At 39.8% G+C, this 12188-nt stretch overlaps 1 protein-coding gene across 1 annotated transcript; it reads left to right on the forward strand.

The window, feature by feature from the left end:
• Positions 1–5899: 5899 nt before the first annotated feature.
• LOC145478061 (palmitoyltransferase ZDHHC12-A-like) lies at positions 5900–10627 on the forward strand. The gene is made up of 4 exons (XM_081455965.1): positions 5900–6485; positions 6574–6728; positions 7591–7880; positions 8489–10627. The coding sequence occupies exons 1-4, from the start codon at positions 6338–6340 to the stop codon at positions 8799–8801; spliced, it is 906 nt and encodes a 301-aa protein (XP_081312091.1). The 5' UTR covers positions 5900–6337; the 3' UTR covers positions 8802–10627.
• Positions 10628–12188: the final 1561 nt, after the last annotated feature.

Below are 12188 nucleotides of genomic sequence, written 5' to 3' on the forward strand. Positions count from 1 at the left end.
CGCCGACTGTAGCTACGAAGCGAAGCCTAATTAACCATTCCCAATCAATTCTTGCACTTCATGCGTTTTACACATTTACTTGTATTCTTCACCGTCTACGGGTATGTTACGAACTCACAACGTGACCAGCTCCCAGTTGGCTTGGCAGCTCAGCTAGTAGTCTTGGTAGAGGAGGGGTTCGAATCCCGTTCAAGACTGATTTCTAAGCTGCTTAAGTTGTGCAGTAAATAACTGCGATGATCAGTCATGTAAATCTTTCTCCTCTGTTCAAATATGTGATCTTATATATATTCACTTGCATTCCGACTGTAGCTACGAAGCGAAGCCTAGTTAACTATTCTCAATCAAATCTTGCACTTCATGCGTTTCACATATTCACTTGTCAATTCTTTACTATCTACGACGGGGTATTAATTTCAAAGTCACAACGTGACCAGCCCCCAGTTGGCTTGATAGCTCAATCCGGGGGGGGGGGGTACTCGGGGTACTCCCTTATAAGGGCTATACAAGTATGTGCAGCCTCAAAGGGTATGGTTTTTCAGCCGTTTTGATCATAAATAGGGTATCGATTTTGGCCATTTTTGTTTCCAATAGGGTATGGTTTCTGCACTCTAGTCTTGAATTGGCCAGGTATGGTTTTTAAACAGAGCTAATTTTTCATCACAATTTTGGTCAATTTTATATCGTAGCTAATAGAAGCAAATAAACATTGCTTTTAACATTAGGCTGAACTACGAAACTCAGGTCTTAAATGCGGTATCGAATATGTTAATATGTAATAATATGTTAAAGTCTCAGGACCATTTCAGGACGGAAAAAGTTATTACTGACGCGTCTACAAGTAAGCTAATAAATTTTTTGTCTTGGCTGAAAACTGACCAAGTACCAAGTGTTCTACTTAAATCAAGATTTGAGCATAACCATTCACTGAATAGTTAGCAATTCAGAGTTTTTTTCTTTTTTCTCGGAGGCAATACATCTAAATCTATGCCAGTCGTGGTCTATAAAGAAGTGTCCTCTCCTGGTCATCAGCAGATAGTCTTATGAAAAAGAAGTAAGTTACCTTGACAACATCATTTATATCAACTAGGAAGAGTCAGAAGGAACTAAGATCGACCTTTGTAGTACTCTTTCGGGAGTTTACACAAAACAATGTAATAGTGAAAGTTGGACTCACAGCTCCATTGACCGAAACTGACCTTTTGCTTTCATTTGCTTGAACTAAAACCTAAACCGTGCTGGTTTTCAGTGTCTCGTATAACATAAAGATCAAGTTTTGATAACAAGAAAGAATGGATGACTGTGTCGAATTCGGCTTTGTTTCAGATCTAGAAATAGATACGAGCTGATACAGCATACTCCTCTCATCAGGGGCTTTTAATTGTTATCTCATCGATTAAGTCTATCAAGCAGTCCGTTGTAGTGTTTCCAGATACTCTTGCATATATTCTACTCACCATGCGCTCCTGACATTAATATCCGTGAAATCTACTTCGCGCAAAATTAATGTTTTACCGAGGATTTTCTTATTTTTTTTTCTATTTCTCGTTTCCATGAAAATATCGATTGCCTTAAGAAATATAATATACCAAACTTCCATTTCCAGTAACTGGTGTTATTTTCCGATATCGATCTGAGTAAGGGAAGACTGTTAATTGAAAGCTGATCAAAAACGCTTGGGAAGGTCCAGAAAACATAGCCTATGTAGCAGGCGTTTTCAAAAAAGCACACAAAGTTAACGAAACTGTTGGCGCGCTCCTTCGCTCGCCCGCTTGCTCGTTCCGCTTGTTCGATCTGTCCGCCTGGAAAAGTAAATGAAACGGCTGCTACGCAGGCTACAGAAAAGACTATATCAAAACATCTTAAGGGCGAGCTAGCCTCCTAAGCAGATGCCGATCTGTTTCAAGATCACAAAGATCGCGGTCTGAGTAGGGCTATATGCGAAAACTATTTTCGGCTATTCTTGTGGCTGAGTCAGACCATGAAATATCAGATCACTCCTGCGATTGTTCCGCGAGCAGTTCCGAAAGTTACTGAAAACTGCAAACAATAAAAGCTCGAAAGACTAATAGAATAATAAAACAAAGCTAAATTAAGATCATGACCAATATTGATTGTTCATGTTGACTGACTATTAACTTAAGCCACGCGTCAAGAATAAATTAGTTGCCACCGTCCATTGTATGGTCGCGTGGGCAAAGTAAACTTAACTGAATGACAAATGCTTCGCAAGCTTATTTTCTCCTCTTAAGGCGATCATTAACATACACTGTTTCAAGTTGCTCGTTGAGCTCCCTAGATAGCTAGATGAACAGGGAGGTGACCATGGGATTCTGTGCTGAATCTTACGAATTGGTGATAAGGGTAATTATCCTTCTATCGACTTTCGTGGTCTGTTTCCTTGTATTTTGGTTTCTGCCATCTCAAAGGAGCAGAAACCTTTTTTGGTGGATTTGGCTGACTTGTACGAGACGTCTCCGCATGATTGGCTCTATTCCAGTTCAAGAAGAAAGAGCAGTGATAGGTAAGCAAAAATATCCAGTTGAAAGCAAATGAGCGTTGGTTTTCTGTGTTCCGCGGTCTAATCGTTTGAGCCGGCTTTTATAGCAGAGGAATTAAGATTGGTTGAATCAATTAGTGCAAAGTGTTCAATTTGAACAGTAATGAGGCCGAATACGAAGCACTTGTAGTCCATCAGCTCTGAACCTGAGGTAGTAACTCAATTTTGGTGATAGGTTTCATTGCAGTGATAGCTATATCGAGACCATATACATGTAGTTTACATTTACATTCTTTAGCCTGGCACTCTTCAGCTCAACGAATTAAGAGTACATCAGAAAAAATTAAGACTTTCTTGGTGTGTTTCAGGCTTGAATACCAGCATGGGCCCACGCGTGTGTTTATTTCTTTTCTCAGACACGTACCTAGACTACCCAGGAATCCCAGAGGAAATTTGATGGGTTAACAGCAAGACTTGGACTGTGAACAAGGTGCCCAGCTGACGATTAATAGACGAATTAAAAAGAAAACAAGAATGCATAGAGGAAAATGAAAATGGTGTACATATACTTCTGACATTAAGGGACAGCTTTGAATCAGTGAACCGTTCTTCTTTATATGTACTGACACAACTGAGTGCAAACTAACTATTTATAGATTATGACTGAGCAGCTTGAGTGAACCGAGCTGAACGATCAGTAAGACATTGGAGTACTGATTTAACAAGAGTACTATTTATTTTGATCATAGTTACCAACTATGTTTTAATTGACCGAAACAGCAAAGAGTTAATTTGCAAATCTACAAATGAACGACTTAATATTTCTTCGGGAATATATTAGATGGGAATGATATATACCTATAACGTACGTGGCCATTAGCAAGATGAAATAATACGGCTATCGAATGGTCTTTGGAGCATTTGGCAGCGAGCGAGCAGTGCCTTTATTTTTGCGAACACGAGTAGTAATTAAATTTGCGAGCAACGAGAACTTTAGAAATTCCAGATGGCGAGCAGCGAGCACTTCGTAAATTTCCGCTAGCCGCAATCTCTCTTTTATTAAAAGTAAATAGTGCTCAAGTAATCCAGCACGGACAACTTCACTGACAGGTAAATAGGTACAAAGCTAGGCAACATGTTAAGATCTTGTCGTGGTTCAACCCCCGGGGGGGTGCACTTTGGGAAATTCTGGGTGGGGATGTGCCCCTGGGACCCTGGAACCCTTAGCCTATACCAGAGCTAATTCAGCTGAATTTTGCTACCCTATACTAGAGTAAACGCCCCAAATCCCCCCATCTATCGACACTGTTGAGGCTGATTTGCGTAAATTTAAACTACCGATTTGATTTTTTTATATTTTTGAGTGGCAATTCCTGGTTTCCTTAGTCTAGGTAAAATCGTCAACCAACTAGTAAGTTTTGTGAAAAATTATACCCTATTCTAGACCCAAACGCTCTAATTTATATACCCTATCCTAGAGTAAACTGCTTGAAAACCATACCCTTCACAGCGGCACATACCTATATAGCCCATATATGGCAGTGCCCCCCCCCCCCTCCCCGGGGGTTCAGCCAAATGCAATCACAGCAGCTTACAGCCAATTATGTCTTGTTTGAAATTACGTCGCGTAACTTCAGGTAAGGCAATGGGTGGACGCTTAAGGAGATCTAAAGTTTCAGTAACCTGACGTTGTGAACACACTACGAGAAGAAGCTAAAAGCTACCAGACTCCAGAATGCGGGTATGCACGCAGTTGTAAAAACTCAGCGAGCACTCATCTAACTTTTGCGAGCAATTTTTGCACAGGCGAAATTTTGCGAGCACTTTTAAATTGAATGAGACCATTCGATACCCCTTATAATAGTCCTACGGCGTCCTTCGCGAGAGACCGTGAGAGCACATCATGAAAAAGCTTGTGGCTCGAGAAGGAAAAAGTTGTTAGGAAAGTTACTAAAGCCGGCGACATACATTTGCTGAACACTCTTTTAAACGTGACACATGCTTGTATGACGGCAGATTCAGTAGTTTAACTGTCTGAGCTGATGCAAGTGTTTAATTGACTTCTCCTACAGTTTGCTTTTTCAGTCAAAATATTTACTGTAATAATTACAATACTTCTGTTCAAGTTGTAGAAAGGATCGTTGGACTTCACAGAACTCCAACTGACTCGGAGTTTGGTCTTGTCAGCAGTCGTTAAAAAAGATAGTTATAAAATTGGAAGATACCGTCAGATGGCACTAGTGGTTAGCACACCTGCTTTACGTCGCCATTGTTATTCAAAATGATCAGTTTATTGACAAATTTCGTTGTATTTTGTGCTATTGTTTCCAAGTTTAACTGCCTGCTGAGATTGATTTGCATAACAAATACACTGCAAATACAAGTCTTGAAATAGGTCTCACGTTTCACCTCTCAGCAAAATTAACCCATTATCTGATCCGTCACAGCACAAAAGTACGGAAGCTTGTAAAGGACATGCGAGATGCGACATAATTTTAGATGAATTTCGAACATATTACAGTGAGTTTGAGACGAAAATGCGATATGCGACATGCGAGATGCGCCATAAAAAATGCAAGATGCGACATAAGAAATACGAGATGCGACATAAGAAATGCGAGATGCGACATTAAAAAAATGCAAGATGCGACATAAAAAAATGCGAGATAAAAAATGCGAGATGCGAGATAACAAAATGCGAGATGCGAGATAAAAAATGCGTAGTTGACCTTGTATACCACTATTAAAGATTATTTTCAGCCTCAAATCGCAAAAGAAAAATATGAGAACGTTCAGCCTCAGCTCCAAAATTAGACGTTCGTATATAAAAAATAGACTAGGAGTTGTCCCTCTTTCGCTTAGTCTAAGCGAAAGAGGGACTACTCGTAGTCTAATAAAAAATGGAAGTGTAATTCAGTTAAACTAGCATTTCTAATGCTGTTCTCCTTCTGTGCCAGTTTGGTGGAGGAAAGCTAAACTGTCAGTGTTATGTAGGCATGTGTAGTGTCGCTCTGTCCTTTCAGGGGCACCCAACGGATCGTTTCGGTAAATTATCTGTTCGGAAGGCCTTTAATCCCCTCTGATTTTCTTGAGAGAATTGGCACCTCGAACTTTCGTGATATGAGAAATTTAATGTCTGTTGTTTTCGGACTGCTGAAAATGTCGTTTTGAGTACCGAAAAAAGGTCAGCTATCATTTTCGGAAAGGTGATAAGACCTAAGGTTTTCGGGAAATGGACAAAAAAGCCCTAATAAATTCGAGAATACTCAAGTTCCCCTAGAATATCCGAACAGATAAAATTTTTTTAGTGCAACGTAAAATTAACCTACAGAGCTTTAAAAGTACTCCAGATAGCCTAAAACAGCATCTAACAGCATTAGAGAGAAAACGTTCGTTGGGTGCCCCTGTCCTTTTAAAACACGGCCTCCGCCTGTTTGGCTCTTAGGCCACAGACCAATGCAAGGCGACATGAAAAGGTTTGAAATTCAGACGGGGAAATGCTTAACTTCACGAACGGGCCAAGAGAACACCCCACGCAGAGAAGATCAGAGAAAAAAACAACGTGAGCCGATGACCATTGTGACGTGGGAATCGTTTGGAAGGTTTTTTCCGACCCGGGACCCGCTCACATTTTCCCTTCTCGTGAGGAAAGGGCTGAGGACCTTACTGGAAGAGACCTACATATATGCATATAGGCCATATTTTGCTTAGCAAACTTTAAAAACTAAATAATTTAAATCCTACCAGCCCCCTCCAACACCCCCGTCCAGGTAACGGGTCGAAATTTAGTCCTGCGAGAAGTCAGGAGACATCATCAGCCGATAATCGATACAAAGGATGCGAGCCCGCGATACGAGACAAGGACCGTATACCAAAAAAAAAACCAAGATGGAGGCGAAGAACTGTCATGAACGAGTTCTTTCTCGCATATTTCACGTATCTTTAACAACAGGAATCGTCCTTATTTTAGTCCTTAAAGATACAGGTAACGCAGATGACGATCTTTATGTCTTAGTAATTTCTTGATTCGTATTTTAAAGCCAGGATTTTGACGACATAAGCTTGTGTTTCAGAACTTAAACGAGCTTGTTTCAACGGGAACTGGTTCTATGTCGCAGCTTTCTTGTCGCTTTGCTTCTTTGGATTTATTTTCTACTTCGTGGCAAGTTGTATGGATCCTGGATTTGCAGAAATAAGCGACGAAAAAAGTATAATGGTTACGTTTGAGGTAAGATTGATCTCCCTTGACGTGAGTCAACATGAGCATTTATAAGCTTCTGAGCTTAAGTTGTTGAATTCAGGTGATGGAGATGAATTATTTATACCAAATAAATAAACTCAAGTTTGATTTCAGTTTGCTCGGTAGTTATCTCGAAGGAGGACTCCTTTCATTTGGTTTACCAATGATCAATTTTTATACGGTCAAAAACCAATTCCCAATTTTTCTACATTCACAAATCCATTTTTTTGCTTTTCTGTCTGGTTTCAAAAACATTTTGGTAATCAGCTGTGAAGTTTTCTGGCCCTATAGCACACGGAAAGGGGAAACCTCATCAGGTTGAAGTACACAATGTAATGTGATTAGTAATGTAGTTGTTTTTATTAAAAAGGCAAAGGAAAAATTCCCTGAATCACAGAGAAACAACAAAATAAATGGAAAGCTGTAATTTGTGATTCAGATTAACTTTGCCAGTCAGATGTAAATTTGATAGTAGGTTGGCAAGTTACTTTTTTATGGCCTGAGAGAAAGAAGCAGGCATGTTGCATTCTGGGGTCCCAGATGTGCAGGGAAGCAACTCTCAAGTGCCTCAACACTTTTAACTAGAATGTCGGACCTCAGGACTAATTTTGGAGATTGTCAGCATAAATTTGATTGGTACTGTAGATAATGTGACCACAAGTCAGAATGAGTAAATATCATCACAGTGTGTCTTTTTCAATGCTGGAAATAGCACCATGTTATGGAACAAAAAATTAAAGCAGCTTTCCCTCTGGCCTGGCAAAAGTTAATCTGCTTAAGAAATAAACACCATTGGCTGTAAGATGCAACTTTACCTCTTTGCTAACGGCAATCCTGTAACTCTCTGTAGAAAACAGAGCAAGATTCAGAAAGCCAATCAGATGGGGAGGATGCAGAAGAATCCTGTAAAATATTGGCTACACCACCTCTAGGTGGTGCAAGATTACGGCGCTGTGGATACTGCGCAATATTGCAGCCACTGCGAGCTAAGCACTGTGAAGACTGTGGTCGCTGTGTGCGAAGATATGATCACCACTGTCCATGGCTTGGAAATTGTGTAGGGGAGAGAAATCACAGATTCTTTTGGTGCTTTCTCCTAACTCAGTGTGTACTCATTGCATGGGCCACTGAAATTACTTGGTGAGAGTTCTTTGCCATTGCTACTTCTAATTTCATTAAAAATTATTAATCTAATAACTATATACAGTCTGTAATGTTATTATAATACATGAAGAAATTTATGTGGTCTTTCATATATTTACTTGTATAATACATGAACTGATAACTTGTCTTTTTTGTTCTACCAAAATGGCTGCTGTGTTATTATTTGGCCTTTGTCACTATGTCTTTGTCATCAGTGTGAGATGTTTCCTAAACTTAGAGATTTTAACTTTGCATAATGTAGAAGTTTAAAAGGTCATGTGTGTAGTTTTAAGTTTGTTATACCATGACTTTGTAATTTTAACTCATCCATTACTCTCCCTCCATCTTTCCCTTCCTCCCTCCCTCTCTCCCTTTATCCTTCCCTCCCTCCTAACAAACCTCCCTCCATCCCCCTGTCCCTCCTTGCTAGCCGCCTCCTGAGTACCTTCCTCCGGCCTTCTATCCCTCCCTACCTCTCTCAGGTCCCTTTTACTCCCATTATTTAGTTCGATTAAAGTGCATGTGATGGCTGGCTACTTTAAAATTATGTTGGCTTAAATATGTAAGGATTTTCAATAAATTAAATAAAGTTTTCTGTTTTTTAGGTATGCTTTTGTATACAAGAAAGCCTGGCTGGCATGGTTCCTTGCCAATGGTTTCCTCATTTTTGCAATGTTTGTCCTGTGTCTCACTTTTCTCGTAGTTTTTCTTCTGTTTTGTTGTCATTCTTATTTGATGTTTACAGCTCAGACTACTTGGGAGTACATGTCCCGCTCAAGAATTTCTTATCTAAAGACCCTCAGTGAGGATGTGAATCCCTTTGATCAAGGAGTGTTCTGTAATGTGTACAGCTTCTTGTGCCGATGTCGAGTTCAAAAGTGGGAAGTTTTGCTGCGACAGAGAGATCGATGGGCCTAGAAACTACCACTTAGTATACATTAGGTTTATTTCTGTACAATGTAATTTAAAAACGTTTTATTTTTCCAAATTGACGTTTTGCCAATGGGGTGCTTGTGAATTAGTACTCTGAGTTGATTGTAGCATGAGATTTTTGTACCCAAATTTGTTTCCCATGCTCATTCCTCCACATGGTCAAAAGAGAGCCAGCTTGGCAGCTGGAAAATTTTGAGTCTTGTTTTTCAGAAAGTTAGATTTTCTGTACCTACATGTATAGTATATAAAATAAGCATGCTCAATTTGTATAATTGATTAAGATAATATATCTACAGTCTATTATTAATTAGTCTGCTGTACAGGGTTATGCAATCCTGAGTTCCATATTTATGGCTGTGCCTACATTACATCTCACGTTGCAGGGGACCACATCTGAAGACTTTTCCAAAAGACTGAAAACTATTAGTACTCTGGTTAGTATAGTTTAGAGGCCATCATTTGTCACTCTCCTCGGTTTGTGCTCTTATAACATATATAGTTTACATTAGAGATGTTGCTAGGTAACACCAAGTTTCTTTTACTGACTAGTATTTATCCTATTTCTGATTTGGATTATAGTCATTAGAGGAGACTAACTAACTACAAGTGTATGTTTGGACAGTATGACATAAAAATTCTTCTTATTTTGCCACCATAATTTTTCAAAATCGTAGTTGTTCCCCATTAGGGGAAGCTTGGCTACATGTCATAAGAATAATTTACAGCTTGTACATAAATTAAGTCAGTGGCTCTAGAGAGAATAACATACTTAATTTGTTGAAATATTGGAACATAGAGGATGTAATGCGACAATAAGATGTGTGCTGTTGGATACTTGTTCCCAGTGAAATGTTGTTACTGACTACAGTGTTGAATTTGTAAATGGCTGAAATACCATGTACAACAGATCTCTATTAATTGTTATAAAAGACTAAGTTATGTATGATATATAATTAATAGTTTAAAGAGAAAAAATCCATGTCACGTTAATGTTATGTCATGTGTGACATTATGTTCTGTCGCGTGACATTTCTTCCTGTGCGAGGGTTGTGAGAGTTGTTCCTTACTTCTGAGTATGAAATTTCTTGGAGTTGCAATCGCAATAAAGAAATCATGACCTTGATTAATGGTTTAAAAAAATATGTATGCCCGCATTAAAACCAATAATGCCGTTTTGACAACAGTATTAAAGTAATGCTGCACGGGTCCATCCTTTGGTGAGGGGGGTGAAATAGGTTTTCGGATTGACGGATTTGGCCTTAAAAAGCGCACGGATTTTGGATTTTTGCGGTAAATCGAGCGGATTCGCGGATTTTGAAAACACAGTGGATCGTGGATCAGCTGTGAATTTTGGCGCGGATTCCGGATAGTGCCTGTCTTGATGTTCCTAAACGAAATATGGATCAAAGATCTTTCTTGAGCCTTGGTCGGTATGCTAACGAGGTCATCCAGATTATTTCTTTTTCGAACGAAGCTCATTAAATTCAGGTGTGAGACTGTTATTGGAATTGCGGTCATCAAGCATGCTGCCGTCTTTACTATTTGTGCGAAATTAACAATGGCATTCACATTTACCAGTTTGCCGTTGAAGTTTTGCCGGACCGACGGATTTGGCGAAAAAAAGGTACAGATCGGCAGATTTGCACACCCGTATTTACCCCCCTCTTTGGTCCATCCCTTGAATTGGGGCCCCTCCATAACCTGTGATCAGGCGTTCTTTTTTTAGGGAAAAAAAAAAAGAAAGAAAGAAAAATAGAAAAAAAAAAAGAACGCCTGATCGCAGGTTAACCGTCTCCATTGAAATGCCTGTTGGGGTGAGCATGCCCCTTATGCGGTCTTGATTGGCAAGAACTTCATGGTAGGACACATATAGTCGCCTTCCCCATCACCCGTTAAATGCTAAGCGCAGTCCAGCAAACAGCACTAAATAAATGCTAATTACAAACAAACAGCAGTACATAAATGCTAACCGCAACCAAACACAGTATATAAATGCTAACCGCAAGCAAACGGCAGAATATAAAAGCGAACTGCAGGTAGACTATATGGGTGGCCTACCATGAATTGTATGCCTGTTGATTGTATGCCTCTTGACCTGGTTTCTAACCTAATGAGCCCGACCAAATAGAATACAATTTTGTCCCAGACCACGCCGTTTTGTGGCTGGTACCCAAGCTGCCGGCGTTTAAGATTCCTTCAGCCAGTTCCGTCACAACTAGTGAAGCAGAACGAATAATCCCAAGAATTAAGTAAGCTCGGTTTGATCTCGTCGATCTTAGGATTTATCATTAATAGGACCTTGTGGCCAGGTCAAAGTCAACATGGCAATGTGAGACGGCTGTGCTGTGTTGTGCATGCTGTACTGTGAGCAGCTTTCAGAATTTCAAACAAGATAAACACTGCTTTAATCGGCCAGAAAGTCATGGAAAGGTAAGTTTTCGAAACTCAATCGCTTCATCGATACCGCAGACGGGATCGCTTTTGAGTTTATGATTCTCTTCAGTGACAAGAACTAAGGGAAGTACCTTATGAAATCGGCACCCCTGATTTTAGGTCTTTAGTTCAAAATCAGCCACCTCAAGAGGTAAAATTCATTAACATCGGCTCATCATATAAAAAGTGTCGTAAATGAATTTGCCTCAAAATTCCCCCAGGGCCCCAGAGGGTTTTTTTCTCGAGGCCAAGCCGGCGGTCAGTGGCGAGGAAACAAAACCCTGGTCTTATTTTTCGCCTCTCTGGTCGCCGCGTCTGTTCCCGAGAAAGAAAAATAAGATCTCTATCACCTGTGGCAGAGTACTCTATATTGTACAACGACTATTTGAACTTGTCTGAGTCATCCCTTGTAATATATCTACTATTCCCTTGGGTGCTCTCAGGGTACTTCAACGCAATATTAGCATGATTAGTGAATGTCAGTTTGACCGTGTAAATGGGTAGTGCCGAGCCGAAATTGTTTGGGCACGGTGCCGATTTTTTAGCGCGTGTAAATGGGGTTTGAGTCACCTCTCGCTCCCAGTCTACTTTTTAAAATTAATTTATCGCGCAAGGACTTCAAAACCTTTGAAGGGCAGCTAGCCAAGCTGTCAGTTTGTTTCCAAAAAATGTTTTCTCAGATATCAGGTGGAAAGTTCTATACTGAAGTTTTCGTTAATTTCAAAAAAACAAAAACAAAAACAAACAAACAAACAAACAAACAAACAAAAAACCTGCGAAACAGCGCGAAAAATACCCCTTAAAGCTGAATTTTTATAATCAATGCGGTTCCTAAGCTACGTAATCTCAGAAAGTACCCACTAGTCGAAGGGTACTTTCGCCAAATACCCTTCCTTGCCTTCAAGATTTACACCAAGGCGGAGAATTTTGGGTTTTCAA

Source organism: Orbicella franksi, chromosome 1 (genome assembly GCF_964199315.1).
Source record: "Orbicella franksi chromosome 1, jaOrbFran1.1, whole genome shotgun sequence".
In the NCBI taxonomy this organism is placed as follows: Eukaryota; Metazoa; Cnidaria; class Anthozoa; order Scleractinia; family Merulinidae; genus Orbicella; species Orbicella franksi.

Bases quoted from the DNA above. Each gene is read 5' to 3' on its own strand.
- LOC145478061 (XM_081455965.1), top strand. From the start codon at position 6,338: ATGCGAGCCCGCGATACGAGACAAGGACCGTATACCAAAAAAAAAACC. The intron at 6,729-7,590 runs GTAAGATTGATC...AACTCTCTGTAG, and splicing joins GTATAATGGTTACGTTTGAG to AAAACAGAGCAAGATTCAGA. The intron at 7,881-8,488 runs GTGAGAGTTCTT...TCTGTTTTTTAG, and splicing joins TGGGCCACTGAAATTACTTG to GTATGCTTTTGTATACAAGA.